This window comes from Cervus elaphus, chromosome 9, assembly GCF_910594005.1.
Source record: "Cervus elaphus chromosome 9, mCerEla1.1, whole genome shotgun sequence".
Lineage (NCBI taxonomy): Eukaryota > Metazoa > Chordata > Mammalia > Artiodactyla > Cervidae > Cervus > Cervus elaphus.
In genome coordinates, this window is record NC_057823.1 from 22,478,722 (window position 1) to 22,505,064 (window position 26,343).

Sequence of the window (26,343 nt, forward strand, 5' to 3'; positions counted from 1 at the left end):
AACCCACTCCAGTATTCTTGCCTGGGGAGTCCCTTGACAGAGGAGCCTGGCGGGCTACCGTCCATGGGGTTAGAGTCAGACACGACTGAAGTGACTTAGCACCCACATAATCCACTGTGGATGGAGTGTGTGGTGTGTCTGTCCATCTGTTGACGGACACCTGGGTTGTTTCCCAACCACCTTTTGGCTGTTGTGAATCATGCTGCTGTGACCACGTGAACACTTATGTACCAGTGTTTATGTGAACCTGTTTTCATTTACCTTGTGGGAAGACACCTGAGCAGAGCCACTGGGCCAGATGGCAACCCTGGCCAGGACTCTCCCACCGCGGCTGCTCCAGGGCCTCACTTCTCCCCAATCCTCGCTGACTAGCCGTCCTAGTGGGGATGAGGGGCACATATTCCCGTTGACTGGTGATGGTATCTTTCTATGAGCTTATCAGCCATGTATCTTCTTGGCCCCTCAGAGCGAGCAGGGACCCTCCTTGCATTTTGGTGGCTCTGTCTGAACTGGCCCGGCCCAGCAGACACACACTGGACCTCAAAGCTCAAGGCAGCACCTCTCCCACTGGACTGGAGGCTGTGCCTCCTGAAGCCGGCAGGTCCTGTGGCACGCCACAAGGAGCATGGAGCGTGGATGGGCTTCTGGCTTTGTCCTCTGCTCCTGACCATGGCCCCCGACCCACAGAGAGGCGGACCCCGTGGTAGCTTCACCTTGACTTTTTTATTTGCGTTTTTAAAAAACAATTAAATTAGAATACAAATATTAGAAAACAGCGGCCCTCGGCTGCCGGTGCAGACGGAGGGGGGGCCGAACTGCACAACCGAGTTTATACAGCAAAACTGAATTTGCCCTCGACCAGATTTACGTCCCTTTCTTCTCTAGACCTGAAATGATATTGCTTCCTGACTAGGAGAGTTCTGTTCATACAAAGAAAAATTATTCTGGGGTCTGAGGGTGAGGGGTGCAGGGAAGAATAAAAGCAAAAAAGAAAGGCGGGCACAGGCAGTCTTGGAGAACCAGGTGTGGCCTCCAGGGGACAAGGGTGCTGGGCAGGGGGTCGGGCACCCAGTGGAGGCATCTGGGGCCGCTGCGGGAACCCCCGTGGTCGCTGGACCACCCCCCAAGGCTGGGAGCCACTGGGGGGCCGGTGGGGCTGGGCGGGGAGCTGACGCCCAGTCCTGTTGGAAGACCAGAGTGAGGCTCCCGGGGGAGGGGGGAGCCAGGCAGGCCTTGTACCCGTCGGAAAACCCAAGAGCAAGAAGAGGGGGGAGGAACCACCCCAAATGGAGAGGCCAGGCAGGTCCGTGCCACCCCTCCGAAGTGGCGGCCCCCACCCCGCCGAGGAGGCGGTGTCCATGGACACCTGCGCTGTTCCCTAGGGAAGTTAACCTGAATTGGAGTTACCGAGGTAGCTGGCTAGAAAACTGAGACCCACCCCCCCACCACGCCACACGGTGCCACGCCCTGGGGCCCCCGCCTGCTGGGGGGGTGGGGTGGGGGGGGCCTGGCCACATGCCGAGTCTTCAAAATACCAAGTTATTGCACTTTCAAAAAATACAACACATCTGTGGCTAAACCCTCCCTGGCCCCCCCACGTCCCCCCATTGCCCACCCCTGCCCCCCCAAGGCCCCACCCCACCCCCACCCACTCCATGGCTTCTTGGCTAAGAGGCTCCCTGCTCTGGGCTCTCAGGAGAGCAGTTAGCAGGGAGAGAGAAAGCAAAGGAACAGATGAATGTCAAGAGTTGTGGCCACCGCTGCCACCGCTGCCAGGGAGAGGGCCACTCGGCTGCCAGTCCTCCCTGAACTCCCACCACCCGGTCCCTCGCACCAGCTGGAATGGTCGTTGGGGGGCAAGGCATCCTGGGCCTCCCCCCTACCCTTCCCAGGGTCGGCTCCGACTTTGGGCTCCGACACCGGCCGGGGAAGCGGCTGTGTGGGTGGTTTGCCTTGTTTTTAAGTTTGCTTTTTTGTTTTCTTTTTCTTTTTTTATACTTTTTTTTTTTTTGTCATTTTCCTTTTTTTTAATCCTCCGATGGGAGAGTCCAGAGGTACAGGTGCCAGGAGCCAGGGAAAGGGGTGGAAAAAACAAAATGAACAACAATGAAAAGAAAAAAAAAATCACTCCTCCCTCTGTGCCCAAGGCCCGCCTGTGCCCCTCCAAGTGGTGAGCACCAGGAAAGTTGCGTGTCCGGCCGGCGCAGCGGCGGCCAGCAGTCAGCAGGCCGACACCAGACCCTTTTGGAAGGGGCAGCGGCGCTTGGGCCGGGGGCCCTCCTCGTCCTCGTCCTCCTCATCCTCTTCTTCTTCCTCCTCCTCCTCCGAGGATGACGAGCTGTCCAGCGTTAGGTCCACCACATCAGCTCCCGGCTTCCCGTTCTCCACGCTGCCCACTGGGCCACCTCCACTGCCCGCACTCCCAAGCACGCTGCCGCCCCCACCGTTGACGCTGGGGGTAGAGAGGAGCCCATTGGCGTCCGAGGTGCCTGCAGGGGAGAGGGGACAGATGCTTGAGGGGGCTGCCAGCCTGCAGAGCAGGGGAATCGAGGCCAGGAAGGGGCAGGGGCAGCCTGGCTGTGCGGCCCACTTTGGAGGACAGGGCAAGGGGCCTGATACCCGCAGGCCCCTGGCACTCTGGATGGGGCTGGCACTTGGACCGCCTCTGACCATTCACAGACCACCTCGGATGCCCCTCTCTAGAGGGATTGCCTCCACTGGGACAGTTGTGTTTCAGATAAAAAGGTGGCGGGGCGGGAGACAAGCCCCAGGAAGAGGTGGGTGGCCTCACCGAGCACGAGGATGGGGCACTGGGGGCTGCAGCTGCGCTCCTTCTCGGCGCGAATCGGGCACCACGAGCCATCCACCAAATACTCAATCTCGTCCGCGTCTTCGCACTCACTCAGGATCTTGGAGAGGAGCCTAGGGGTAGGAAGAGGGGTGCTGACTCCAGGGTTGCACTGTGCTCCCCAGGAGCCACCTCCTTCTCCTAAACAGTGCTTCAAGGCATGATGCTGAAGAGAAGCTGGAGGCTCTGGTGTGTGCCTTGCTCCTGGTCTGGGCATTTGGCCCCTCCCCAGACCCTTGTAGCTGCTGCAGAAGGTGGGCCATGGGCCTGCCTCACCCTGCAGGCAGGGAGATCCAGGCCAGGCAGCAGCAGGGCTAAGTACACAGCACTGGCCACACCTGGTGGCCTGAGGTTCTGCGAGGGCCACACATAGTGAGCCCGTCAGTCACCACCCCATCATGGCAAGATGACTGGCAGAGAACGGGACCTGCCCTCCAGCTGCTCTGGAGCATGGGGCCTGGGCAAGCCACAGGAAGGCCCCCCTCCCTGGCCCCCACCCTCTCATCCTGACACTGTGCTGCCTGTTTTTACAGATGAGGAACCTGGGGCTCAGAAAGGAGACACACGCTGCTCAAAGGCCCTGAGAGGCTCTGGGCTCACCTGGGAGCAGGAGGGGCTCAGGTCACTTGCAGTCAGCCAGCAGCACCCTCGAGGGCACCTGTGGAAAGTCACAGCCCCAGGTGCTGCTCCTAATAGACTGCCAGCAAGTCTGACTTTACAGTTGGGGAGACACAGGGAGCGGGGGCGGAGCGCAGTGGTATAGGGTGGGGGAGTCAGTCCCCCTAGGCCATGAGGCCATGTGATGGCAGGCCTGAATTCTGGTCCTGCCACAGCTGCTCCTGGGCCTCTGTCTCCCCGCCTTCAGGGTGAGGAGGGCCCAGCACCCACCCTCTACAGCAGCTACAAGGGTCTGGGTAGGGGCCGGGAGCAGGGCACACCCACCAGAGCCCTCAGCCTTTGTTCCACATCTACACCGCACCTGCCTGCAGGTGGCTTTGATCCCCTCCGTCACGATCACACAGGAGGGGGGCCTTGTCCGGGACACCCTCTGTGGCTGAAGGGGCCCCTCCAAACCCCATCACCCCCGGTCACCACAGTATGAGCACAGTTCTGGCTGCCGTGCACGTCACACCTGGAAAACTCCTACTCATCCTCCAAAGCCCTACTCTATGCTCCTCTTCTCTAAGCAGAGCACAAGTAACAGTGTCTGTGTCTGGCTCAGTCCTCCCAACCCGCATGCCCACAGGGGAGTTCCCTGAAGGATGGAGTTCTTTGGGGGCCCCCTAAATCACCCAGCTAAGGGCCAGAAACAAAACAGCAGAGCATTGAGGAAGAACTGTATGACTCAAGGACCCTTCCTCCAAGAAGCCTTCCTGGCTACACTCAGGCCCTGCAGGCTGATGGAATCACAGTCTGTGTGGGACACCATCACACTACCCAGCCCTAGGCCTATGAGTCCCTAGAGCTGTCAGAATTACCAGCACTTGGGCCCAAGTGACCTGCTCCAGGGCTGTGGGGGGAGGCGGGCCCAGGCTGCACAGCTGCCAGGCCGGGAACAGAGCTGCCATTCAGGCCCAGCCTGGTGCCCGGCCCCAGGGGCCTCCTCACCCCACCCCAGGCTGGACACTGTGGGAGTGGCGGCTCCGCCCCTGCTGGGAGGGGACCCAGGCTCATAGTTGGCCTGACTGGACTTGCTTCTTCAAGTCCTTGCCTAGCACCCGGGAGCCAGGGGCCTGGGCTGTGGGATGCCCCTCCTGAGACTCAGTCTCCTCATCTGTAAGGTGGGGATGATCAAGGCCCACCTCCCTGAGCAGCTGAGAGGGAGGGCTTGCAAGACATCTAACGTAGTGAGTGTCGGACGATGAGGACCGTCAACATGCAGCCACTGCAGGTCAGGGCTACCCCATTCCTCACGGCATTGGCCCCAGCTGCACCTCGACCATTGGGTGTGGGTGGGGCCATCATGCAGTCAGCTGTCCAGAGCTTCCCCATGGCCCCTCCTGCCTGAGCCACGCGGTCCCCACCCCCACCAGCCCCAGTTCTGGGGTCAGAAGTGGGTGTGGCCAGCACCTGGCAGGAGCCTGGCAGTCAGGTGCTGGGCTTCTGGAAACTTAAGCCCAGAGTGAAGTTTTCCTTTGGGGAGAATGGCCTCTTTCCCCATGTTCCCTTCAGTGTGGGGAGGGCCTGCTGGCTAGGCTCAGGGGACAGTCTGACCACACACTGCTGCCCCCTAGGAAAGGGACAACAGAACTGGGCAGAGTGCTGGGGAGACGTGTGTCTGCCTCACTCTTCCACATGAAAGATGCGACTAAGCCTCTGCTGAGCGCCGCTGGAAAAGCTGCTCCCCAAGCTGTGCAGGTTCCCAGGGGAAGAAACAGGCTCAGAAAATGCAAGGTCGTGGGGGAGCAACAAAAGACCTTGTGGGTCTGGAGCCCCTCTTCTGAACCGAAGCTACACTATCGCCAGGCAGACAGCAAAGACCCTGACATCCTCCAGGGCTGACATTGGCCTCTCTTTCTAGCCTGGGGCCATCGGAGCTGCCACGGGACGAGAGGCACCAGGAAGGACCATGGAAGCCTCAGGGGTCACAGGGCCCCCGCTCCTCTTTCCAAAGGCCCTGGGAGGCAAGGGGTCCGCACGCCCCGGGACTCACCCATCGATGATGAGCTGGTCATAGGGGGCCGGCTTGTCACACACCGGGCACATCCAGGTGGGCTTCTTCTCGTTCATCTGGAGGTAGAAGACTGCGTCGAAGCACTGCAGGTGCGCGCAGGTCTCTGCGCGGCAGGGCACGGACAGCCGCATCTTCACCAGCTGCGGGGGCAGAGGGATGGGTGTGAGCGGCCGCCCAGCCAGCGCCACCCACCACTGGCTGCCCCTGTGACCTCATGCATTGACTCACCGGGCAGATAAGGGAGACCCGCACGCCCGTGGTGGCGATCTCGCTGTCAGGGTCCAGGCGCAGCTTCTCTTTGACTGTGGGAAGGGGTGACTGATGTCAGCAAGGAGGGACAGGGGTGCCTGCAGGCCCGGAGCTGAGCAGGGGGTTCCCTCAGTACACAAGAGATGCTCGGGAGGGCAGCAGCTAACAGCTCAGTGCCCCACTTCAGAGGGTTCACATGGCGAGTCCGTCACACACGCCTCCCTCAATGATAGGACACATGCCTGAGCTCCAGGGCCCGGGACTATGAGGAGCAGCTAATGCTAAAGAGCCCTGGGCAGTGGCCACTCATTTCTGACAACAACTTGAGCGCACACAAGGGGGCCCCCTGACAAGCCTACCCTTTCTGGAAAGACCCAGATGAGCTGACAAGGGTCACCTGCTGTGACTGTTCCTTCTGATAAAAATCAAGGCCTATAAGAGCTGGGAAGCCCCAAGGCCGGGAGAGCCCTCTGGGGGCTCACAGGAACGAGCCCATGAGACAGTTCCCTTGCACCGCCCAAGCCTGCTTCTCTCACAAATCAGAAGACGGCGGGTGCCAACCACAAAGCTACCTGACTATAAGTACACGAGGTGTAGAGGGAAAAAAAGCCTGGAAGGAAATGGCGCACTGCAGCCCTGGGGAGGGGCCTGCAGGGGGCGCAGGGAGCTGGCTGACCAACCTGAGACTATGAACTCCAAACCCCAGATGGCTCAGGACTGTGCCTAGGCCCACACAGTGGAGGGCACTCTGCTCTTCCCTCCTCCACACATGGACTGTGCCCCCTCCTCCTCCTCCTCCCACACGGGGCTGAGGGCGACTGGCCAATTTGTCCCCCACCCTGGAGTGTCCTGCTGTTCTCAGCCACCCTGTGGCCCCTCTCTCTGGCTGAGAAGTACTAACGAAGGATAGATCCCGAGGCCCTGGCCCCTCAGAAAAACCCAGAGCAGCTGAGAATGGACCGAGCGCACACCACGCTTCATAGCAAGGCCCTGTCCTCTTCCACATGACAGAGGGAGGGCGTGTGCAGCAGGAGGGGTTCCGGTGAGACACACAACAGGACTTCCCCGCTGCGACCAGAGAGGGAGCCTGGCTGCCCGAGTGGCGGTCAGCTGTCCCACACACCGTGACACCACCCTGCTGCTCCTCCTGGCCGTTCACTGAGGAGTCAACCCAGGCCTCTGGGCCTATGCCCCCTGGGGCCCACAGTGCCTGGATGACCCTGTCCAGCCCCACACCAAGCCCAATGTGAGAAGCCCACCTCCTCTGGTCAAGCTGGCCATTGTCCCCACAGGGAAACAGGCAGGCGGGGGTAGGGTTGAAGAAAGGGCCCTTTGAAGAAAGTAAGGAGGGGCAGGGGGGGTGCCCAGGCTGAGGCCCTGCGGTCACAGAGCCCTAACTCTGCCACGCTGGCCTCAATGTCTCCACTGGTCAGACTGGGATGTGGCCAGGCCCTGCTGCCCAGATCTGCATGGGGATGGAGTGGGAAGCCAGCCCACCAGGGCCTCCAGGTGACCAGAGAGGGAACTCCCAAGCCACTGCCATACACAGCAGCCCATGGTAGGACGCAGGAAGGTTCCATCTGTCCGTCTAAGCTGTCACTGGGCTTTTAACGCTCTCTGTAGCCCCATTCCCTTTAACTGGTTTGGAAAGAAAAAAACAACCCAAACTGAATGGTCTCAGCATCCCTGGTCAGACCCTCATCTTCAGCCTCTGAGCGCTGACCCCGCGCACCCTGTCTCTGCACATCAGCCCAGAAGCACCTGCCTGGACCACTGATCACAGGGGTCCTCCCCTCCCCCACAAGCCCTCCAAGGCCCCTCACCCCATGGACCTGGGTGGCCCTCACCCTGCCTCTCTGTGCCCACTCACTGAGCTCTGGCTCGTCCCTCCTCAGGGCCTCTGCACTGATGGTTCCTGGTCTGACTCCCCACTTCCTTCTGCACTCTCTTAGAGACCTCCCAGAGCACCCCAACCCCAGGGTGACAGCTGGACCCTGGAAGTCCAGGTTCCTCCATGGAGGGCCCGCCCACAGGAACAAGCCCCAACGAATTTGGGGGTCAGCACCAGGGACCGAGAGGAGCCCCACCCAGCAGTGCCAAAAGCCCCGGGGCTCACCCAGTGCCTTGCACAGCTCCGGGTGCTTGACCCCGATGGTCTTCAACCTCTGCAGCAGCTCCGAGGAGGTCAGCTGCCGCACCAAGTACAAGGCCACGGAATAACTCTGGGGGGTGGCGGGGCGGGAAGGGGCGGTTTAGTCAGGGCCAGGTTGCGAGGGCAGGCTGGGCAGAGGCGGTTGGGCAGAGGCAGGCGGGTCCAGGCCGCTCACCTTGCCGTAGTTGCCCCAGGTGACAGTGATGCGGTTGGTGGCCGAGGACAGGTACATGAGGTGGGTAAGGTTGATGGGGCGGCACGGCCTCTTGGGCTCCACTCCAGGCTTGTTTGAGGGGTAGTAGCCCTGGGGGCAGATGTGCCGGCTGCGACCACCTCTAGGTGCTATGCCCCCGCCCCCCAGCACTCTGCCCCACCCCCACAGCAGACCCGGGCTGCTGGGCATGCACTCACCGGCACCGAGCAGTAGCTGTGGTTGACCTTCACAGCGATGTTGGGTGGGTACTGGTCTTCCTGAGGGCTGCTGGTGTCTGAATAGCAGATTCTGTGAGGACAATGGGGACCATGGGGTCACGAGCACCGTGGGCAGGGGTGGGCCCACTGGGAGAGGTGGGGAAGACAGATGGGGAGCTAGGGGGAGACGACATGACCTGTGTCTGGTCTAGCCTGACAGGGGGATCTCAATGCTAGACTGTATGGGTGTGGGGAGGTCCTTGGGGACCCAGTGTCTGGCCTGAGGGTGGGGGGTGGGCAGCGGACAAGGCCAGAGAGCAGGAAGGGAGGATCAGGTGGGGGCGGAGGTAGTCTGAGAGGGTCCTGGGGTCCCGGGGGGGGGGGGGGGGCGAGACAGGGTTTCAGCCATCCAGGATGGCGGAAGGGAAGGTGGGCAAGGGTCGTGTCCCCACCCACCCCTGTGACCAGGCACACCTGGGCTTACCTTAGGACAACCTGCACGGCCTTGACCCCCGGCTGCAGTTCTCTGTGTGGGGAGCAGAGGAGGGTCAGTGAGAAGGCCTGTGCCCAGCAGCCACTCTGAGCCTTCGCCAGGGAACAGCCAGGTGGACTAACCCACGACCTCCCACAGCAACCAAAGGCCTCAGGGCATCACCTAGAATGTTCTCCCCCACCGTCTACTTGCCGGTGACTTGGGCAAATGATCTCTCTCTGGAGAATGGGGGCCTGTGTGGATGGTAAGAGGGCTAGTGGGTGTGGGCCCTATGCCCACCGGGAAGCCACCCTGGTGGTGACTTGTCCCAGCTGGAAACTGAAGGCCTCGAGGGGCAGAGTCAGAGCCTGGGACCAGCCTGCCTCCCTCATCTGCTCACCCAGGGTGGTCCTGCCCCCACAGGACACAGGTGGTCACCACTGAGGGGCTCCCGGCCTCAAGGGAGTGGGGGCAGGATGTTGCCCCACACCCCACAGAGAACGCCCCCATCCTGGATGTCGGGAGCAGTGAGGCGGGACCCTGTGAAAGGGGGACAACTGGCCGACCTGGGGCTGTGGGTTAGAGGCGCTAAGAGCATGTGGTGGGGGCCACCCTTCCTGGTGAAGGCTCCCCGGGCTGCCTGGCGGCAGGCACAGCACACCTGGAATTCCGGATGAGCTCCACCTGTCTGGGGGTCAAGGCGAAGATGCAGGGACTCTCCTGAAGCTTCTCGTTATTCTGTGGAACTGACAACAAACGTGGAGTCAGGCTCAGGCCTGGGCCCTGGCAAGGGTGTCAACCACCATCATCCCTCCAGGCCTGACCCTCTTCAGACTGGGCCCACCCGGGTGGGATGGATGTGGGGCCCACTAGGGATGGTGGGGGGTTGGATCCTGACCCTTCCTGGGGCCATTCATCACTGCCTATGGTCCAGGGAACACTCATATCCCCCATGTTCCCCACTGAGGGCCTCTCGGGGAGTAGTAGCCTCTACAGCCCCTCTGTTCAAGAGGGCTGAGAACTGGACTACCCTGGTGGTCCAGTGGTTGAGAATCCACCTGCCAATGCAGAGGGTCCAGGTTCCATCCCTGGTCATGGGGATCCCACAGGCTGCAACTGGATCCCACAGGCTGCAACTGAAGAGTTCACATAGTACAACTAAAGATGCCACTTCACAACAAAGGCCTGGCACAGCCCAATAAAAAAATAAATGTGTGTGTTTTTAAATGAAATGGGTTTAAGAGACAAAAAAAAAAAATGAAAAGGATTTTAAAATGAAAGCTGTATGCTTCCTCCACAAGAAGCTAGAAAAAAAAGCACAAACTAAAAGCCAAAGCCAAAGCCATTAGAAGGAAGGAAACTAAAGATAAAGATGAAAGTCGATGAACTAGAAAGCCAACAACAGAGAAAACCAACAAAGCCAAAGTTCTTTGATAAACACTGAGCTACACTGACAGTAAGACTGTGGGAGCACAAACTGTCAGGAACAAGGAGTGGACAACAGTACAGACCCTGGGGCCTCTGACCAGGGTGGGGGGCGGGGGGAAGCAGGAGAGGGGCTGCAACTTCACACCAATAAATTCGTCTAGAGGATACGAACAAATCTTCCAAACACAGATTATCAAGACTAGCATCGAAACATACAGAAAGTTTGAAAAGCTTTTTACCAGTTAAAAAAAAATGAACTCACGATTCCATCAGATGTTTAAGGAAGAAATCATATGAACTACATATAAACTCTTCCAGAGAAGTCCCTGGTGGCCTAGTGGTTATGACCCCAGGCTTTCATTACTGGGGCCCGGGTTCAATCCTTGGTTGGGGAACTGAGATTCCACAAGCCTCTCAGCAAGAACATAAATAAAACTGACAAACTCTTTCAGAAAGTAAAGGAGGAAGGACACTTCTTGACACATTTTAATCCAACATAACCCTGCTTCCAAAACCTGACAGAACTGCATCAAGAAAGGAAAAACACAGTTGACTATCTCTCATAAGTGCGAAATATCTTTAACAAAACATGAGCAAACAGCCAGGCCCCCTGGGATTTGGCCCAGGAATGCAAGGTTGGTTTAAAAACCTCTACACAGGGACTTTTCTGGTGGTCCATTGGTTGAGGATCTGCACTTCCACTGCGGGCGGGCTCAGGTGTGGTCCCTGGTCAGGGCACTAAGATCTGGCATGCCACTCAAGGCGTGGCCAATAAATAAACAAACAGATGAAACCTACGAAACCTCTACTTACAATGGCTAAAATGACAAGACCAGCCATTCCAAGTGCTGCCAAGGATGTGGAGCAACTAGAACTCTCTGCTGAGGTAACAGGGAACATGGTTGTAACATGGAACAACCACCTAGGGAAACTGTTAGACAATGGCTAATAAAGTAAAACATATACCTGGCCCTGTAACCAGCAACCTGCTGTTAAAGGTATTTCCCAAATAAGCAGAAGTCAGTCTACAAAAAGACTTGTGCAAGAATGCCCGGCTAATCTATTCCGAGTAGCTCTGAACTGGAAGCAACCCGAGTGACCAGCAACAGAATAACACATGGACAAGCTGTGGTACTTTCATACTATAAAAGCTGTAATCCATTCATCAACATGGACAGACAGGAAGCCGTACAGCTGAAACAAAGAAGGCAGATGCAGAGATGGACGTGCGGTGTGTTATGCCACCTTCCTGAAGAGGCAAAGCTAAGCCACGGTGACAGAGCTCAGAACGGAGGCGGCCTCTGGGGGCTGTGGAGGGGTGGGGCAACTCAGCAGTGATGGAAATGTTCTGTATTTGGTGGCACTGCAGTTACTCAGCACGTGCCTCTGCTACAACTCAAATGACAAGCTAAGTATCTGTGGATTTCACTCTATGGAAACTGGATTTTAAAGTTTAAAAATTTAAAACCACCCTGAGGAGTGGTGATCATTCTGTGATGCATCAAAACATGAAGTCACTTTACACCAGGAAGTTGTACCAGATTGCTGTATATCAATCATACTTCAACTTAAACATACATTTGAAGAAGCAAAGGAAAAAAACCACCCCTCAAAACCAAAAAACAAACAAAAAATCCTCTACACTGAGAAGTCATCTGACTGCAGACTGGAAGGGATTGAAAAGTTTGATAAAAATTGATGAGGCTGGGACTTCCCTAGCAGTCCAGTGGTTACGGCTCTGCACTTCCACTGCAGGGGGGCCTGGGTTCAATTCCCGATCCAGAAGCTGGGATCCCACAAGCTGTGTGGTGAGGCCAAAAAACACCAACACCACAGACAAGTTGATGAGGCTATGGCTAGGAGTGACACCCTCTAGGGAGGGTAAGCTAGCACTGTCTGCCAAAATGACTAACACCTCAGAAGCAGCCACTGCAGGTGGTGCACATACAGAAGACCAAGGACCACTGTCAGACGGGATGCGGAACGGTTTTTATGAGCAGCAGTTAAGGACCTAAATGCCCACCGGTGTGATGTGGCCCTACGTGGAGGAATACTAAGCTCCGTGAACACGGGAGCTCCCATCAGGCGGCTCTCTGTGCTCCGACAAGAGACCAGTCCCCAGGATGGTTTAAGTGGGAAGAGCAGGTGCAGAACAGGGTACAGCTCTGGCTGCCAGGTGCAGAACCAAACCCGAGGAGGGGGTCTGCGCCACAGCTGCCCCTGGGGAGGGGGCGCCAGAACTGGCTTCGACCACAGCCTTGGCAACAAGCCCTGGGGAGGCAAGGTGTCGGCTCTCTTCCTACGGCAAACCCTTTAGAACACTGGTGGGCAGACTGTCCTTAGAACGAGCTGGAGTATAAATATTTTCAGCTTCACGAGCCACACAGTTTCTGCCTCCATGTCCCCACTCTGCCCGGTACTGCAAAAGCCTGGAGCACCTGCCTGGAGTGGCCAGGGTGAAGAGCCCACCCCTGCTTCAGAACCTTCTGAATTCCAAAATTTAAAAAGCAAACAGAATTTGAATGTTAAAGCAGCTGGGGCCCATAAGCCAGACCTCGTGGGGCCGAGGGATCCCACCCCAGCTTCACTGAGCCCAAGCTCCGTCCCCACCCAAGCCTGGCGCCCCTTATGCCCGGGACCACCAGGACTGGACTGTTACTGGGGGTGCTCAGTGCCGGTCCGGAGCTGGCGTTCAGTGAACAGTAAGCTACCAGCTCCTGTCTGCATGGAGGGCTGGTCCCTCCGGAGTCCCTGCGGGGCCCCTGAGAAGGCTGCCTAATTGGAGGGCTGGGCTGTGCAGGGTACTTGCAGATGTGCCCAGACCTGCCCGAAGAGCCCGGGGCAATTATTTATGGGGTGGGGGGAGGAGCCTCAAATCACCTGAGTTGGGCCGCCAGGCTGAGTTGGGGGTCAAACACACTCCCCCAAACCCACAGAATCTCCTGGGAGGCAAGGGAAGGGCCCACCCACCCGCCAGCCACAGAGCAGAAATGGAGAGAAAGGTCACTGACAGCTGGGTCCTGAGTCCATGCAGCAGGGGCAGGTGGCACTTTCCAAAGCCATCAGCCCAGAGTGGCTGACTCTTACTCCAGGGAGCCAAGTGGCCAGGGGAGGCCAGTTGCCACCTAAGCTGGGACACAGCACAGGCTGCACCGCTGGGAGAGGGTGGGGGTCCCCCAAACCCAAGCCTTTGCCATCCACCTCCAGGGGCGGCCTTACCCTCCCAGTTGTTCAAGGCCAAGATTCCACGACCCTCGCCCCTACCTCCAACCCACGCCCCAACTTCCAATCTTGGCTCCCCTTGACCAATTCTATTGGCGCAGGCTTCCAAAGGTGCCCCTTCACCATCAGGGCTCATCTGATCAATGTGCAGACCCCTCCTGGCTCCCCCAAGCTCAGGGGTCAGGGGGAGTGATGGGGGCAGGGCCCTGCCCCCAGCCCTGATGGCCCTGATTCCACCGCAGCCACCCTGGCTGCCTCCTCCTGCTCGCCACCTGCCAAGAACATCCCGCCTCGCCTCGGGGCCTCTGTGCGCGTGTCATCCCCTCTTCCAGAACACTCCTCCCCCGACGATCTACACAGCTCTGATGTCTTTTAAGTCTGTGCAAATGCCACTGGGACGAAAGCCTTCCCGAGTGGCTTTATTTAAAAACTGCAACTCCCACCCCACCCCAGCCCACCAACAGCTCCGGCAACCCCCACCTCCCTCCCGGCTTCCTTTTTCTCCAAAACCTCTCTGTCCTGAGAATTAGCACCATTTCCCCATGTCTTTGGTTCACTGTGGACACTCCGCCGCGGGGTGGGGGAGGCCCTGCCAGGTGGTGTGGGGGCTGGGAGGAGGTACACGCCCTCCCAGCCCCAAGCACACCCACAGGCCTCAGAGCCTCTCCGGGACTAAAGGGAAAACCCTGCCCCAGGGTCCACAGCAGGCGGACCAAGTGAACCAGGGAAACCTCCCCCGGGACCCTGACAGAGGGCAAGGCAGCCCTACAAAGCACCGCCAGCAAAGAATATGTAATGATCTCAGCAGGTACTCAACATATACTGGGGGGGGTGGAGGTAGTGGTGACTGATAAACCAGCAGTGGGGCCCCACTGAGCAGGGAGCAAGAACAAGCGCCTGACTGCTTTGCTATTAACCTGCCTTTTCGCAGATAAATACATATTTTTACAAAAGTTTAAACAGAAAGAGACTTTAAGAAGTCAATCGGCTGGGACTTCCCTGGTGGTTCAGTGGCTAAGCTCCCAATGCAGGGAACCAGAGTTCGATCCCCAGTCGGAGAACTAGATCCCACATACTGCAACTAAAGATCCCTTGTGCTGTATCCCTGGACTTTCCCAGGCCAGAATACTGGAGTGGGCTGTCATTCCCTTCTCCAGGAGATCTTCCCAACTCAGGGATCAAATCCTGGTCTCCTGCATTGCAGATTCTTTACTGTCTGAGCTACCAGAGAAGCCCCAAGACTTGGCACAGCCAGATAAATAAATACATACATACACACACACACATAGATGTAGTTCAATTGGCTATGACTGGTCTTCCTCCCACTTCCATCTTCGGCTGGCAGGCCTCTGCCCCTGGGCTCCCAAGGCCCCTCCTCCCGGCCAAGGCCTGGCCCCAGTGGTTAACGGATGGTGCGGGCAGTCCCAGAGGAGGTAAAAGAGGTGCCCAGGGCTGGGAGCAGAGCAGGGGGCTCACAGTGGAGGGAGGCGGGTGGGTACAACAAGCCCCAATTAGGGGCTCTGGTTCAAACCCCAGCTCCTCCACCTGGAGTAAGCACCCCTCACTTCCTGCTGGTGGGATTAGCAGAGGAATGAATGCAGAAGTGGCGGCTCAGTGTTCGCCCTGCAGCCTGCGGTTGCTTCTCAGCTCCAAGCCTTTGCTCACACTGCCTGCACCCCCTCTGTCCCGTGGATGTGATGGGGACAAGCCAGCCCCAGGCCTAAGAGGATGAGAGAGTGATGAGGAAGAAAGGGAGGTGAGCTTTAGATTAGGCTGTGGGGCAGGGAGGACCATGTTGGTAACAGCATGTGCAAAGGCCCCGGGGCAGGACCTGGCCAGGAGTGCTGGAGGTGGAGCAGAGTGGGTGAGGGTGAGGGTTGGACCAGGCGAGAGGGAGCAAATGAGGGCAAGGAGGGGATCTGGCAGACAAGCCAGCAGATCAGGAGAGTGCTTGGAGTAGAGGAGGAATGGGATCAGCCTGCTGTCTAAAAGCTTCCTCTGGCTGCAGCTGGGGTCGGGGTGGGGGGGTGGGGGGGTGGCGGTGTGGAGAAAACAGGAGGGAGGACGGGTGTTGGGCAGGTGGAAACCAGGGCTGTGCAGAAAGTTGGGAGGTTGAGGGGGTCATGGGCAATGGAAGTGAGCCCGCTCCGGCAGGACTGAGGCCTGTGGGCAGGAGGCCTTGTGAGGAAAACCTCCACCTCCACCCGAGGAGCCCTTCACTGGCCGTGCCGGGCGCTCCCCAGGGCAACCACGTGCTGCAGAGCTGGTGGAGACCCTCCCACCACCACGGACAGGGGAGGCCCAGGCAGCCCAGGAGCTCAGGCCACCTGCCCCTGGAGCTGGGACACAGGACACAGGACACCTTGTGACCGTCCGGGCTCCCACGGCATGGAATGGCCAAGAATGCCACGGAGGGCCTGTGGGCGGGGTGGGTCCCACACCAGGCTGTGGGCAGCAGGCAGGTGCCTCTGCTTCTTTGCACCTCAGGGGTATTTCCTGCCTCAGAACAGAGGTAAAATATAGCCCAGAAAAGCTGGGAAGCCCTCAGGACACGCCAGCTGGTCCCCCCAAGGCAACAACCCACCTATGTCCAGCCCGCTCTCCTGACCCCGGCCTGCGCCACACCGCGCACTGGTCACAACGGCCTTCATTCACAAACTCTCTCACCACTGGGCCTCTGCCTGGAACACACCCACCCACCCACCCGCTTAAGTTCAGCTTAACTACTACTTATCCCTCAGGTCCGGGTGGGATTGTGACCTCCTCCAGGAAGCCTTCCTGACTGCTACCTCCCAACAAATGCACAGTACAGGGCTCCTGGTACTGACAACCCCTACTGCTGCTCAGAGCATTCCTTGCCAGTCAGGGACCCCGCTGCCTTGCTTGTCAGTTGGGCAATACCAGCCAAAGGGCTTAGACCTTGAATGAGGTACCTACGTGGGCCCTGCCCAATAGGGCGGGTGCTAGACTGGCGGCTCTCCACCAGAGTCAGCCGACCACCTCCTGGGGCAACAAGGAGACCTGGGGGGGCAGCTCGATCACCTGGCCGGGCCACCTGAGTGGTCCCACCCCACAAGGCACTGCCCACAGGATGCCGGGAGCGCCGAGGGGCAGTGCAGGGCCAGGTCGTGCCTCCTTCCTTCTGCCAGCATGTCTCATGACAGCACCTCCTCTCGCCCACGCACCGTGGCCCTGAGGTCTGGCCCTCCCCAGTCAGCCTCTGGTCACTAACAGCCCAAGTGGCCAGGCCTGGGGGACCCTCAGGCCATCAGGGGGTTAAGACCCAAGCAGCAGCACTGGATCTAAGACTGCATTCCCAGCCCCCTGTAAGCGCCTCTGCCTTGGATGCTTGGCCCTGACGGCTGGGCTCCCAGTCCTGAAATGAGGCCCAGAGTCCAGAGTGGTTCAGAGACAGTGCTTCCCCACAGGAGAGCAAGGCAGCCGTGGCGCAGGGAGGGCTGAGTGGGGAAGCTGGCTGAGCACAGGGCTCCAGGGACCCCTCCTCAGGATGCTGTGTGACCTTGGGCTAGTCTCCTGACCTTTCTGGAAGCCATCCCCACCCCTGTGGAGTGGATCATCTGCCTCCTAAGGTCCTTCCAGCTCCGGGTCTGTGGCTCCATTATTCCCCTCCCCTCCCCCAACCCGAACATTCCTCTGTGCGTGATTTATGTCTCCTGTCCGCCAGGCGCGGGCTCCATCCCAGAGCAGGCCGGTGGCTGATCTGGCAAACAGAACCAGACTGTTTGGGTCTCCTTTCAGGTGGCAGGTCAGAACCTGGGGTGCGGGAGAAGGGGAAGCTGGCTTGAGCCTCCTGAGGGGGCTCCTGGGCTGTGCCAGCCATAGAAGGCACTGTGGGGAGGCACCCAGAATGGCTGGTCCCAGAGCAGAGGGGACCAGCTGGCTCAGGGCCGGTGTATGTGCTCACTCAATCATGCCTCCCCTTAGGACCGCGGGCAGCCCTTGGGGGTCCTGGAGACTCGGGAGCAGGGTGCATCCTGGGGGAGGGGCAGGGGAATGGGTGGGAGCACAGGCAGGGTGGGGTCGGCCTCTTTGTTCTGAGCAGAGCCGAGTGATTCCTGGTGCAGACAGGGGAGCAGACTCTCCCGGAGATCAGGTGACCGGGGTCCCCGGGGGCTCAGGGCAAAGTGATGCATTGTGGGCCGGGAGTGACTGCACATTTGCGTGCAGGAAGGAAGCCCACAGTCCAGGCCAGGGAGGGAGGCTGCCGCCCCAAGTTCAAAGTCACCTCCAGTCCTGGTCCTGGCCCCTGCTGAGTGCCGAGCCCGCCACGCAGCCTCCCTTTAAAAACCCAGCCTCCCTGTTGCAAAGATGGTGATTGAGTCCTCAGGAAAGAGTCTGAATTGTCAGCTCAGTCTTCAGAACAGCCACAGCCAGGGCTGAGGTCCCAGTCTATAGGGATTGTGCTGGGGGGTGTTGGGGAATGAGTCCTGACATCAAGAGAGGCCAGGGCGGGGGTAGCAGAGACAGAGAAACTCAGGGAAAGGCCTTGGGTCCCCAGAGCTGTCACAACAATCCCATGACAGGTGCTGCTGGGCCAACCTGCCCCCACGCAGGGGTTGGCGAGAAACACCTCCTGATGTCAGACAGAAGGCAGTGGAGGACACAGCCCTGGGCTGCAGTGCGGGCCTCAGACCCCAGGACCACCCATCCATGGCACCTTCCTTTACCTCTGATGCGACCCCACCCTCCCTAAGTCCAAAGGTGGCAGGGAAAAGGAGCGAGGTAGCTGCCAGTCCTCTCCTCCCCTCCCGCTCCCAACCAGGGCAGGACAGAAGAGCCAGCAGCTGGGGGCTGGAGTTAAAGCCTGTGGGCAGAGAGGGGGCCCCTGCCGAGCAAGGCAGGGCGCTGGGTCAGCAGGGCTGAGAGGGATTGGAACACGTGGCCAGGGGCATGGTGGGCGGGGGCGTGGAGCGGCCACGACCTCTGGCACAGGGTGCTGGGACTGACTCGTGACCCGGGCCCACCATGTTGGGCTTCAGGACACACAGCACCAGGTTAGGCTGGGGTACCTGGAGGCCTCAAACAAAGGGTGCTAGCAGGGGGCCTCTACAAGCGTGGCGGGCTCTGTCTGCATCCCCCACCCTGCAGGTGGTCAGAGATACGCTGAGACTGAGTGTGTGTGTGAGGGGGAAGAGGAGTGTGTGGGTGAATAGGAACACTCAGGGACCTGGGAAAACTGGAGGGACTACAAGCACCCCATTGCATTCTACTCGCTCTCTGGAGCCTTGGAGGCCCAGGAAGCTGTGGCTCAGGGGTGGGGGGCTCAGGGCAGCTTCTGAGACTGAGTCTAGGCTGACACCCACTCCCAGCCCAGTCATCCAGCTGCATGGAAGCAGTGGGGGCCTACTCACGTGCCACCCTATAGGCCTGACACACAGCGGGTCCTCAGTCAACAGAAGGGATAGAGAAACGAGAACAAGGTCCGCGACATCATCTCCTCCACCTGTGGCTGCACCTGCCTCTTGCAGACACACCTACCCACACACTGATGGCCCGCCTGTGTGGATAGGCCTGATCCTGCTGACCAGGGTCACTCCCACAGACTGCCTACTAGGAAACAGCCTTCTGCTAGGGGGCGGGGATGGTGGGGCAATCAGGTTGAACCTCAGATCAAAACTCCAGCTCCTTTGCCACCAGGAGTAAGAGCAGAGTGGCCACCCCTCCAGGTGGCCCCCAGTGATCCCTGCCTCCCAGTGGTCCAGCCTGGCAAAGGCCCTGCCCACAGTGCAGCAGAATTGGTCCCTGTGACCAGTGGGATACGGCCAAAGCAAAAACATGCTACTTCCAAGCTGAGGTTGCAGGGGAGCCCTTGGCTTCCAGTGGGGTCACATGCTCACACATGTGACCACGTTCACTTTCTCTCTCCCTTTCTGCAGCCCCCTCCCCCTGATCCATCACGGGGCGGGGGGGGGGGGGGGGGGGACAAGCCACCACTCCACACCACGCTGGGAGAACACTCAATTAGCCCGCAGAGGCCCATGTGGCAAGAGCTGGTGTCTCTAGCCAACAGTTGGTGTCTCGGTCCCATGAATAAGCATGCCACCCCTGCCCCAGTCGAGCCTTCAGATTAGGCAGCCCCTGGCAACAGCTGGACCATGACCCCGAGCGACCCCAAGTGAGAACAACCCAGCTAGGCCACTCCCCAGTTGTGACCTTCAGAAACTGAAGTGTCAGCTACTCCAAGCTGTTGGCATCTAGGATAACTTGTTACACAGCTATAGCTTACTAATTCAAGGACCCAACAGTGGGTCCCTGTGCCTTCTGGGAGGGGCGAGTCCCCCGCACGCAGCCCCTTGGCTCTTGATGCCCCCCCAGAAAATGCTCCTGGTTGGCCATGTGGTGGGCCTTGGGCGCTGGGAGAACTGGGAGGTGGGGCCACCCTGGGGGGGGCGGGGACTCACCCAGCTCCGTCGGCTTCAGCAACTCATCCAACATGTTGAAGAAGGGCAGCTTCACCAGGCGCACTTCTGGCTTGAGGGTCTTGGCAGGCAACCGTCCAAGTCCATTTAAGTACTTCCCGTAGAGCACGGGGTAGTCAATGTTGGGGCCAGTGAGGGGAGTCCTGGGTACCGAGCTGGCCCGCTCATAGGTGGAGTGCATGGTCAGAGGGTCCAGGGGCCGGTGGGGTTGGGGTACAGGCTCTGAGCTCTTCTTGGCATAGCGCGTCTCGTAGAGCTCCTTAATTTTCTTGAACAGCTCGGGGCTACAGTCAAACTGGACCAGCTGGAGGGCCCGCGTGACAAGTTCGTGTTTAAGTCCGCTCTTACTCCGGCCGACAAAACCCAGGAGCATCTGAAGGTCGGAGACTCGGAAACTCATCACCATGTTCTGGGGAAGAGCAACCACAGACACACACGCTCAGAGGGAGATGCTGCCAGGGTAAGGGGCCACCCAGGCCAACTGGGAGGGTGGCAGGGAAGACTGAGCCCCCTCACCTGGGTTCGGTCCCACCTCCATGCCTGCCCTCACCCTCCCCTGTGAGGCCCCGTCCCAGCTCAGCCCTGCTCCCCTCCTCCAGACTTTCTCAGCACCAATGCAGCAAAATCTTCTCTGACTGCCCCCCACCCCCACCCTGCCACCACACCACAGGTGCTTCTGTTTTAGGTTCTCTTTCCCCATCTTCAAGTCTGAAAGCAGTCCCAGGGCAGGAGCTGGGAATCTTGCTTCCTGGTCAACAGTCTCAGCCACTCCTTAGCTGGCAATACCGATGGCCTCTCTTCATCAGGGACGATGGCATGTGCAACGGGCCAGAGAAGATGACGTACAGAAGCAGAATGAGTACTCAACCAACGTCAGCAACATCGGCCACAAACACATCTTCCCTTCAGTCCAGAGGGCGTAGCTACCACTCACTCAGTACAACTCATCTGCTGGGGACTGAGCTGGGTGAGTGATTACGTACTTAATTCTGGTCCTTCAAATACCCCTGCCAGGCTGGGTACAAGTTACAAGATCCAAACCTGATTCTGAACCGGGGTGGCTCCTCCCTACCAGGCTGCCCCTGCACTGGCTTATTTCAGCCGAGCACTGCTGAGGCCATCAAAGAATCTGCAGGTCACCCCGGCAGATGTCCTCCCCTTGGCACTGTGGTCCTCGGGGCTGGATCGTTCTCTGGGGTGTGGCTGTCCTAGGCATGGTGGGGTGTGGAGCAGCATCCCTGGCCCCACCCACTTGATGCCAGGAGCCCCCCAAATCCAAGTCGTGACCACCACAAACATCCAACAGACATCAGCAAGTGACCCCTAGGAGCAAGATCCCCCCCAAAAGAGAAGCACAGGGACCCAACAGTCAGAGGTTGCAACTGAGCTGTAGCAAAGTGATGACTGAGGTCTGGTGATTATCGCCTGGTAGTGTCCCTCCAACGAAATCAGATCAAAACAAGAGCACAGTGGACCCTGATGCTTTCTGTGGGACTGACCAGCAGTGGCCTGCCCTCCATGATACTGTGGACACCCTAATATGCTCCATAAGCAGAAGGATGGGCCAGCCAGGTTTGGGGGCCACCTGTGCCGAGCCCTGAAGCTGGCCTGTGATAAATGAAACGTGGTGGGAGAGAGAAATTTCCAGGGGGAATGGAAAAAAGAAAAAGTACAGGCGACAAGTGTGGACATGGAAAGCTGGCAAGCCGGGGGCAGGACAGCAGCCAAAGAAATCAAGAAATCACTTAAAAGCAACTAGAAAAAGTCTGGCGGTCTGAGGTGGGCAGGACCCCTGAGAGGCTGTTTACAGCAGTGGCCTCAAAGCCAGAAGGCGCTGGTGCTTCCTGGCTATCAAAGAGTGAGATGTGCCATGTATGACGGTGGCCCCAGGACTCAGGAGCCTGAAGCTCAAAGGCAGGCTCTGCCCCAGGTTCCCAGAGCAGCCTGGGTCCCTGTCAGCCTCACAATCATGAGGGGGACCCAGTCCTGCCTGCAAAGCCTTGAAGGGGGAGCCTTTTGCTGCTGCAGGATCTTCTTCCTCCTCCCATGCTGAATATGGGGCGCACCCACCCATGCCAAGCTCGCCGGCCTTCGCACTCACTCATCTCACCGGGACTAGCACCCACTATACAGGTGAGAAAACTGAGGCTCCAAGAGGGAAGCAGCTGGTGCCAGGCCTCCCCATGTGTCCACAGCAGAGTTGGCAGTATCTGGACTCCTGAGGCTGTCTATCTCCAGCTGCCGAGGAGCCCCTCACTCCCCAGCATGCCCCCTGGGTGGGGAACCCAGCGGTCTGCAGGCCCCCACAGAGTCCAAAAACTCTGCAATCAAAGAGGCTTTGCTTCCTTCAGCATGACTTTCTACCTTGAACAGAGGAGAAAGGCTTGCAGACAAGATGTTTCTTCTGGAAGAGGCCCAAGGCACTCAGGAGGAGAGGCGAAGTCATGTGGAAGAGCTGACCGCCAGCCACTGAGCCCGAAGCAGGTGGGCCTGGCCTTTAAGAGTCTGACCACAACAGGGCACCCCGCCCTGGGGAGCCGCTGCCCCCACCTGCCCCTTCTACCAGGTTGGGGACATCCGGAAGCTGCGTGTGCACGCGCAGCCTGGGGCACACCTCTTGAGCTGCCATATGTTCAGGACTCGGATTTCTCAGCAGCTGCCACTACCCAGGAGCCTGCCCTTGACACTGGGTGGGGGGGGGGCGGCGGAATGAGCAGGGCGCAAACATTCAGGAAGAAGCCCCAAGCGCTACACAGATCACTTCCTGCCTGGCTTTATCCTGAACCGCCTGCCCCTCAGATCTGTGTTTATAAACAGCACCAGGCCCCAACGGCTTCCAGAGCCTCAACTCTGGGCCCCTTAGGAGCCGCGAGGAGAAACAGCGGCCTGGATACAACAGCCTCGCTCAACTGAACAGGGGCTCCTCACTGCAGGAACTCAGAACTCAGCGCATATAGCTACACACCCTCTAGGGGAGTGCCCAGCCCAGCCCCTCCCCCCAACCCCTCTCAGGGGCCTCAGGTGAAGAGTCTCAGATTTCCAAGTGTATGAATAAGCCCCCCTTGCTCTCCTCTCAGATCAGCCCATTTTGCATCCCAGAAGATAAGTCTCTGGTTATCACTATGAAAGGTTTAAGAAAGTGCCTGAAAGAGGGAGTCATTTCAATGACATGCAAAGCACTCCACGGGGACAGCAGGGCACTGAAGAAGTAGGAAGGTTCCAGAGGATCAGAGCAGGCTGGGTGGCAGTCCTGAGACCCCCTAGGACAGAGGCTCATGGTTTAGAGAACTTGAAAAAGGGTCAACCTGATCTAATTGGGGAGGGGGCCCCAGTCATGGAAGGGTCAAGTAGAGTTCATCAGATCATGTTTCAAGGCCCTAGATGGTATAATAGTTCAGACCCTACTCTCTGGCTGGAATGGCCGGCCTGCGTCTAGAGCCACAGGCCCACAGTGCCCTGAGGAGGTTAAATTTCAGGGCTCCAGGGGACTTCAGGCCACAGGCTTCCACCTTGGGCTGGCAGGGTTCAGACCCCTGCGTCTCTAGGGCAAGTCTCAATTTCTCAAAACAGAGCGCGATGGCTGCGTGTGTGATGCAGGTATAGGCGGAGGGCGCTCAGGGGTGAGGGGAGGGTAATACCCGATAATCACAGAACCGTGAGGGCTGTATTTCAGATCCCCGTGGGAAGGGAAGGGAGACGGACTGAGAGGGAGGAGCGAGAGAGAGAAAACATTTACAGGTCAGGACCCCGGGGAGGGGAGATCAGCCGGGGAGGGGGCGGGGCCTCAGTCTTGCTAGGTCCCGTCCCCCAACTCCGAAAGATGAGCGGCCTTGAATAAACTTCTCAGGCAAGAACCCCAGCCTAGTCAGGGGCAAGAGTTCTGGAGCCTCATCTCGCAGGGGCATCTGACAGTAGATACCTCCCTGGGAGACGGATGTTCCCAGCTTAGTCCCAAGACGGTTAAAAGGGGCCTCAAGCAAGAAGGAGGTGACATCTTTGGGATGTAGAATGCGGACCCCAGACAGCAATACAGGGGAGACAGGCTGGGAACCCAACTGGGTACACTCCAAGGGTCAACATAAGAGACCCGCAAAAGGAGTGGGGCCTCAGACGCCAGAGTCGGGGTGTCTAAACAGATCTAAAGAGGGGCTGTGTGGAGAGTGTGGTCTGAGCAGTAGACTCGTGATGGGGTGAGTATAAGGGAACCAGCTGGGGTTGGAAATAGGGTCTGATCCTGCGAGTGTGGAGTCTAGGGCTCGCAGGAGCAGAGTTCAAAGCTGCACAAATGCTGTCGGGAGGGGAAAGAGTGAGAAGGTACGCAAAGCCCAGGACCTATGACTGAGAGAAAAGAGTTAGGAAGGAACCGACACCAGGACCAAGGCTCCATCACACCCGGGAAGGCAAGCTCAGTTAACACCGCGCCCACTCCGGGGTGAGAAGGGTGTCAGGAGGGGGGCGGGGCTCTGGGACCAGAGCGGGAGCTGAATAAGGGCTCTAAACCTCAGCCTGGGGTACAGACCCCCAAGAGACACTCTGTGTTTGGGGGCGGTTCAGGATCCCCAGCTCATCACCCAGGATGGTGGAAGTGGTCCAGAAAAATCAGAGGACCCTTCCGAGCAGAGAGCCGCCAAGCGCAGCCTGATCAGCTGGGCAAGGAGACTTGAGACCCAGATGCCAGCCCACTATACCATGGGAAGCGGTGAGAGGCAGACACTCCCCCAAGCCAAAGAGCGCCGACCTCGAGGAAGGGACGAGCAGCCCAGCCCGTCATGCTGTCCGGGGGGAATGTGCCTCAAGCTGGAGGCACGGCCCTGTGCCCGTGTTCAGCGCGATCTGGACCCTAGTCGCTTGGGTTGGAGAGGGGAGGACCCAACCTCACGCTTGGGGGGCCGAACCCCCTGCGCGGAGACTGGGGTGAGGTTTTGGGGGCCCCGCCCCCGGCCTCCTCGCGCCCCGCCCGCAATCGGAGCCCCCGGGCCAGGGGCGGGCGAGGGGGCAGGACGCCGAGCCGCAGGCGGGCCGCGCCGTGGGGCCCCAAGCGGAAGGCACAGACCTCGGCCTGCCGCCGGGCCCCCGACCCCCACCCGCCCTGGCCGGCGCCGCCACCGCTCACTCACTTTGGCCTCCACCAGTTCCGCCGCCATCTTGGCCACCAGCGTCCCCCGCGCCGGGAGCCCCCAGCCGTCGCGTCACGTGATCGCCCTCCACTCGCGGGCGGGGCCCCTGCCGCGGCCAATTATCACCCTCACGCCCTCCTCCCCTCTGGCGCGCGCGATCGCGCACTGCGCAAGCGCGCGCGGCCACCGCCCGGGCCTCGGGCCAATCAAGGCTGCCCGACTACGCACCCCCTCCCGTTTCACTCACGGCGACCACGCCCACCCCTGGCCGGTCTGGTTTCTTAAAGGGGTACAAGGCCGGAACACGTTGGGGCGGGTGCTGGGTCCTGTCTGAGGAAGGAGTAGACAGTTGAGGCGACAACAATGCAGCCAGGTGTCGCGGTCCCCTGCGCGAGGCAGCCTCCAGGTGTGTGACCGGACGCCTAGCTGCCTGGGAGGAGGAAATGGTTGGCCCGCGCGGCGGCCTCCAGTGCGTGCAGTGAGGCGCCTTGGAGCGCATCGCAGTTCATTCTCAGCGGGCCGGGAGCCCCGCGCGCTGTACATCCGGGTCCTGGGGTGGCTGAGAAGGCGCGGGCGCCTCACCCCCTTGGTGCGCCGCCGGCAGAGAAATGTTGTACCCCATACCCAATTACCGCGGTGCAGGTGACCACCCCACCACCACCACTCCCGCCCCGCGAGTTCCGCCTCTCCACCCACGGTAAACCTTTGGAATCTGCGCTAATCGGAAACTTACCAGCTTTAGAGCTCTCCGTGGCTCCCCAGTGCCCGTGAGCTGGTAAGCCCAAACTTTCTTGTGTCAAAGAAAGCAAGAGGATAAAAACGTATTTGGGGGCCCATCCCTTGAGAAAATGAAGCGCCACAAATGACTCAGTTATCAAGTTACCGATTTTTATATAAAAATGCAAAAATATCCATAGTGAAGAAAATACTAAAATTTAAGAGGGTATACAACTTTGTAATTGTATAAGAGACTTCCCTCGCCTCACCAGAACTCTGACTCTGCAGGGTTTTGTTTTACTTATCTTATAGTTTTTTTTTTTTTCTTTTTTCTTTTTAAGGATGTGAGAACTTCCCTAGGGGTCCAGTGGATAAGACTTTGCTTTCCAATGCAGGAGGATGAGTTTGATCCTTGGTAGGGGCGGGGAGAAAACAAAACATAGAAAGATTTTTATAACAAATTTAGTAAAAACTTCAAAAGTGATCCGTATTAAATAAATGTTAAATAAATAAACTAAAGCCATTTAAAAAAGAAGAAAAGGTGCAAAACTGGCACCCTAGACCCTTCATCTAGCTTCTCCCAATGATAATATCTTACATAAATAACCACAGT

At 58.7% G+C, this 26,343-nt stretch overlaps 1 protein-coding gene across 1 annotated transcript; it reads right to left on the reverse strand.

Moving 5' to 3' along the window:
• Positions 1-704: 704 nt before the first annotated feature.
• PIAS4 (protein inhibitor of activated STAT 4) lies at positions 705-25,527 on the reverse strand. The gene is made up of 11 exons (XM_043911958.1): positions 25,014-25,527; positions 19,879-20,305; positions 9,468-9,552; positions 8,819-8,860; positions 8,335-8,425; positions 8,099-8,227; positions 7,888-7,993; positions 5,751-5,824; positions 5,502-5,662; positions 2,792-2,922; positions 705-2,489 (listed from the first exon to the last, which is right to left on the reverse strand). The coding sequence occupies exons 1-11, from the start codon at positions 25,038-25,040 to the stop codon at positions 2,221-2,223; spliced, it is 1,542 nt and encodes a 513-aa protein (XP_043767893.1). The 5' UTR covers positions 25,041-25,527; the 3' UTR covers positions 705-2,220.
• Between the last annotated feature and the right edge of the window lie 816 nt (positions 25,528-26,343).

What these genes read in the sequence shown, in the direction of transcription:
- PIAS4 (XM_043911958.1), bottom strand. Translation starts at nt 25,040, where the DNA reads ATGGCGGCGGAACTGGTGGAGGCCAAA. An exon ending in GCTGAAGCCGACGGAGCTGG is followed by an intron (nt 9,553 to 19,878) that starts GTGAGTCCCCGC and finishes GTTTGTTGTCAG; the next exon opens with TTCCACAGAATAACGAGAAG. An exon ending in GCCGTGCAGGTTGTCCTAAG is followed by an intron (nt 8,426 to 8,818) that starts GTAAGCCCAGGT and finishes TTGTCCTCACAG; the next exon opens with AATCTGCTATTCAGACACCA.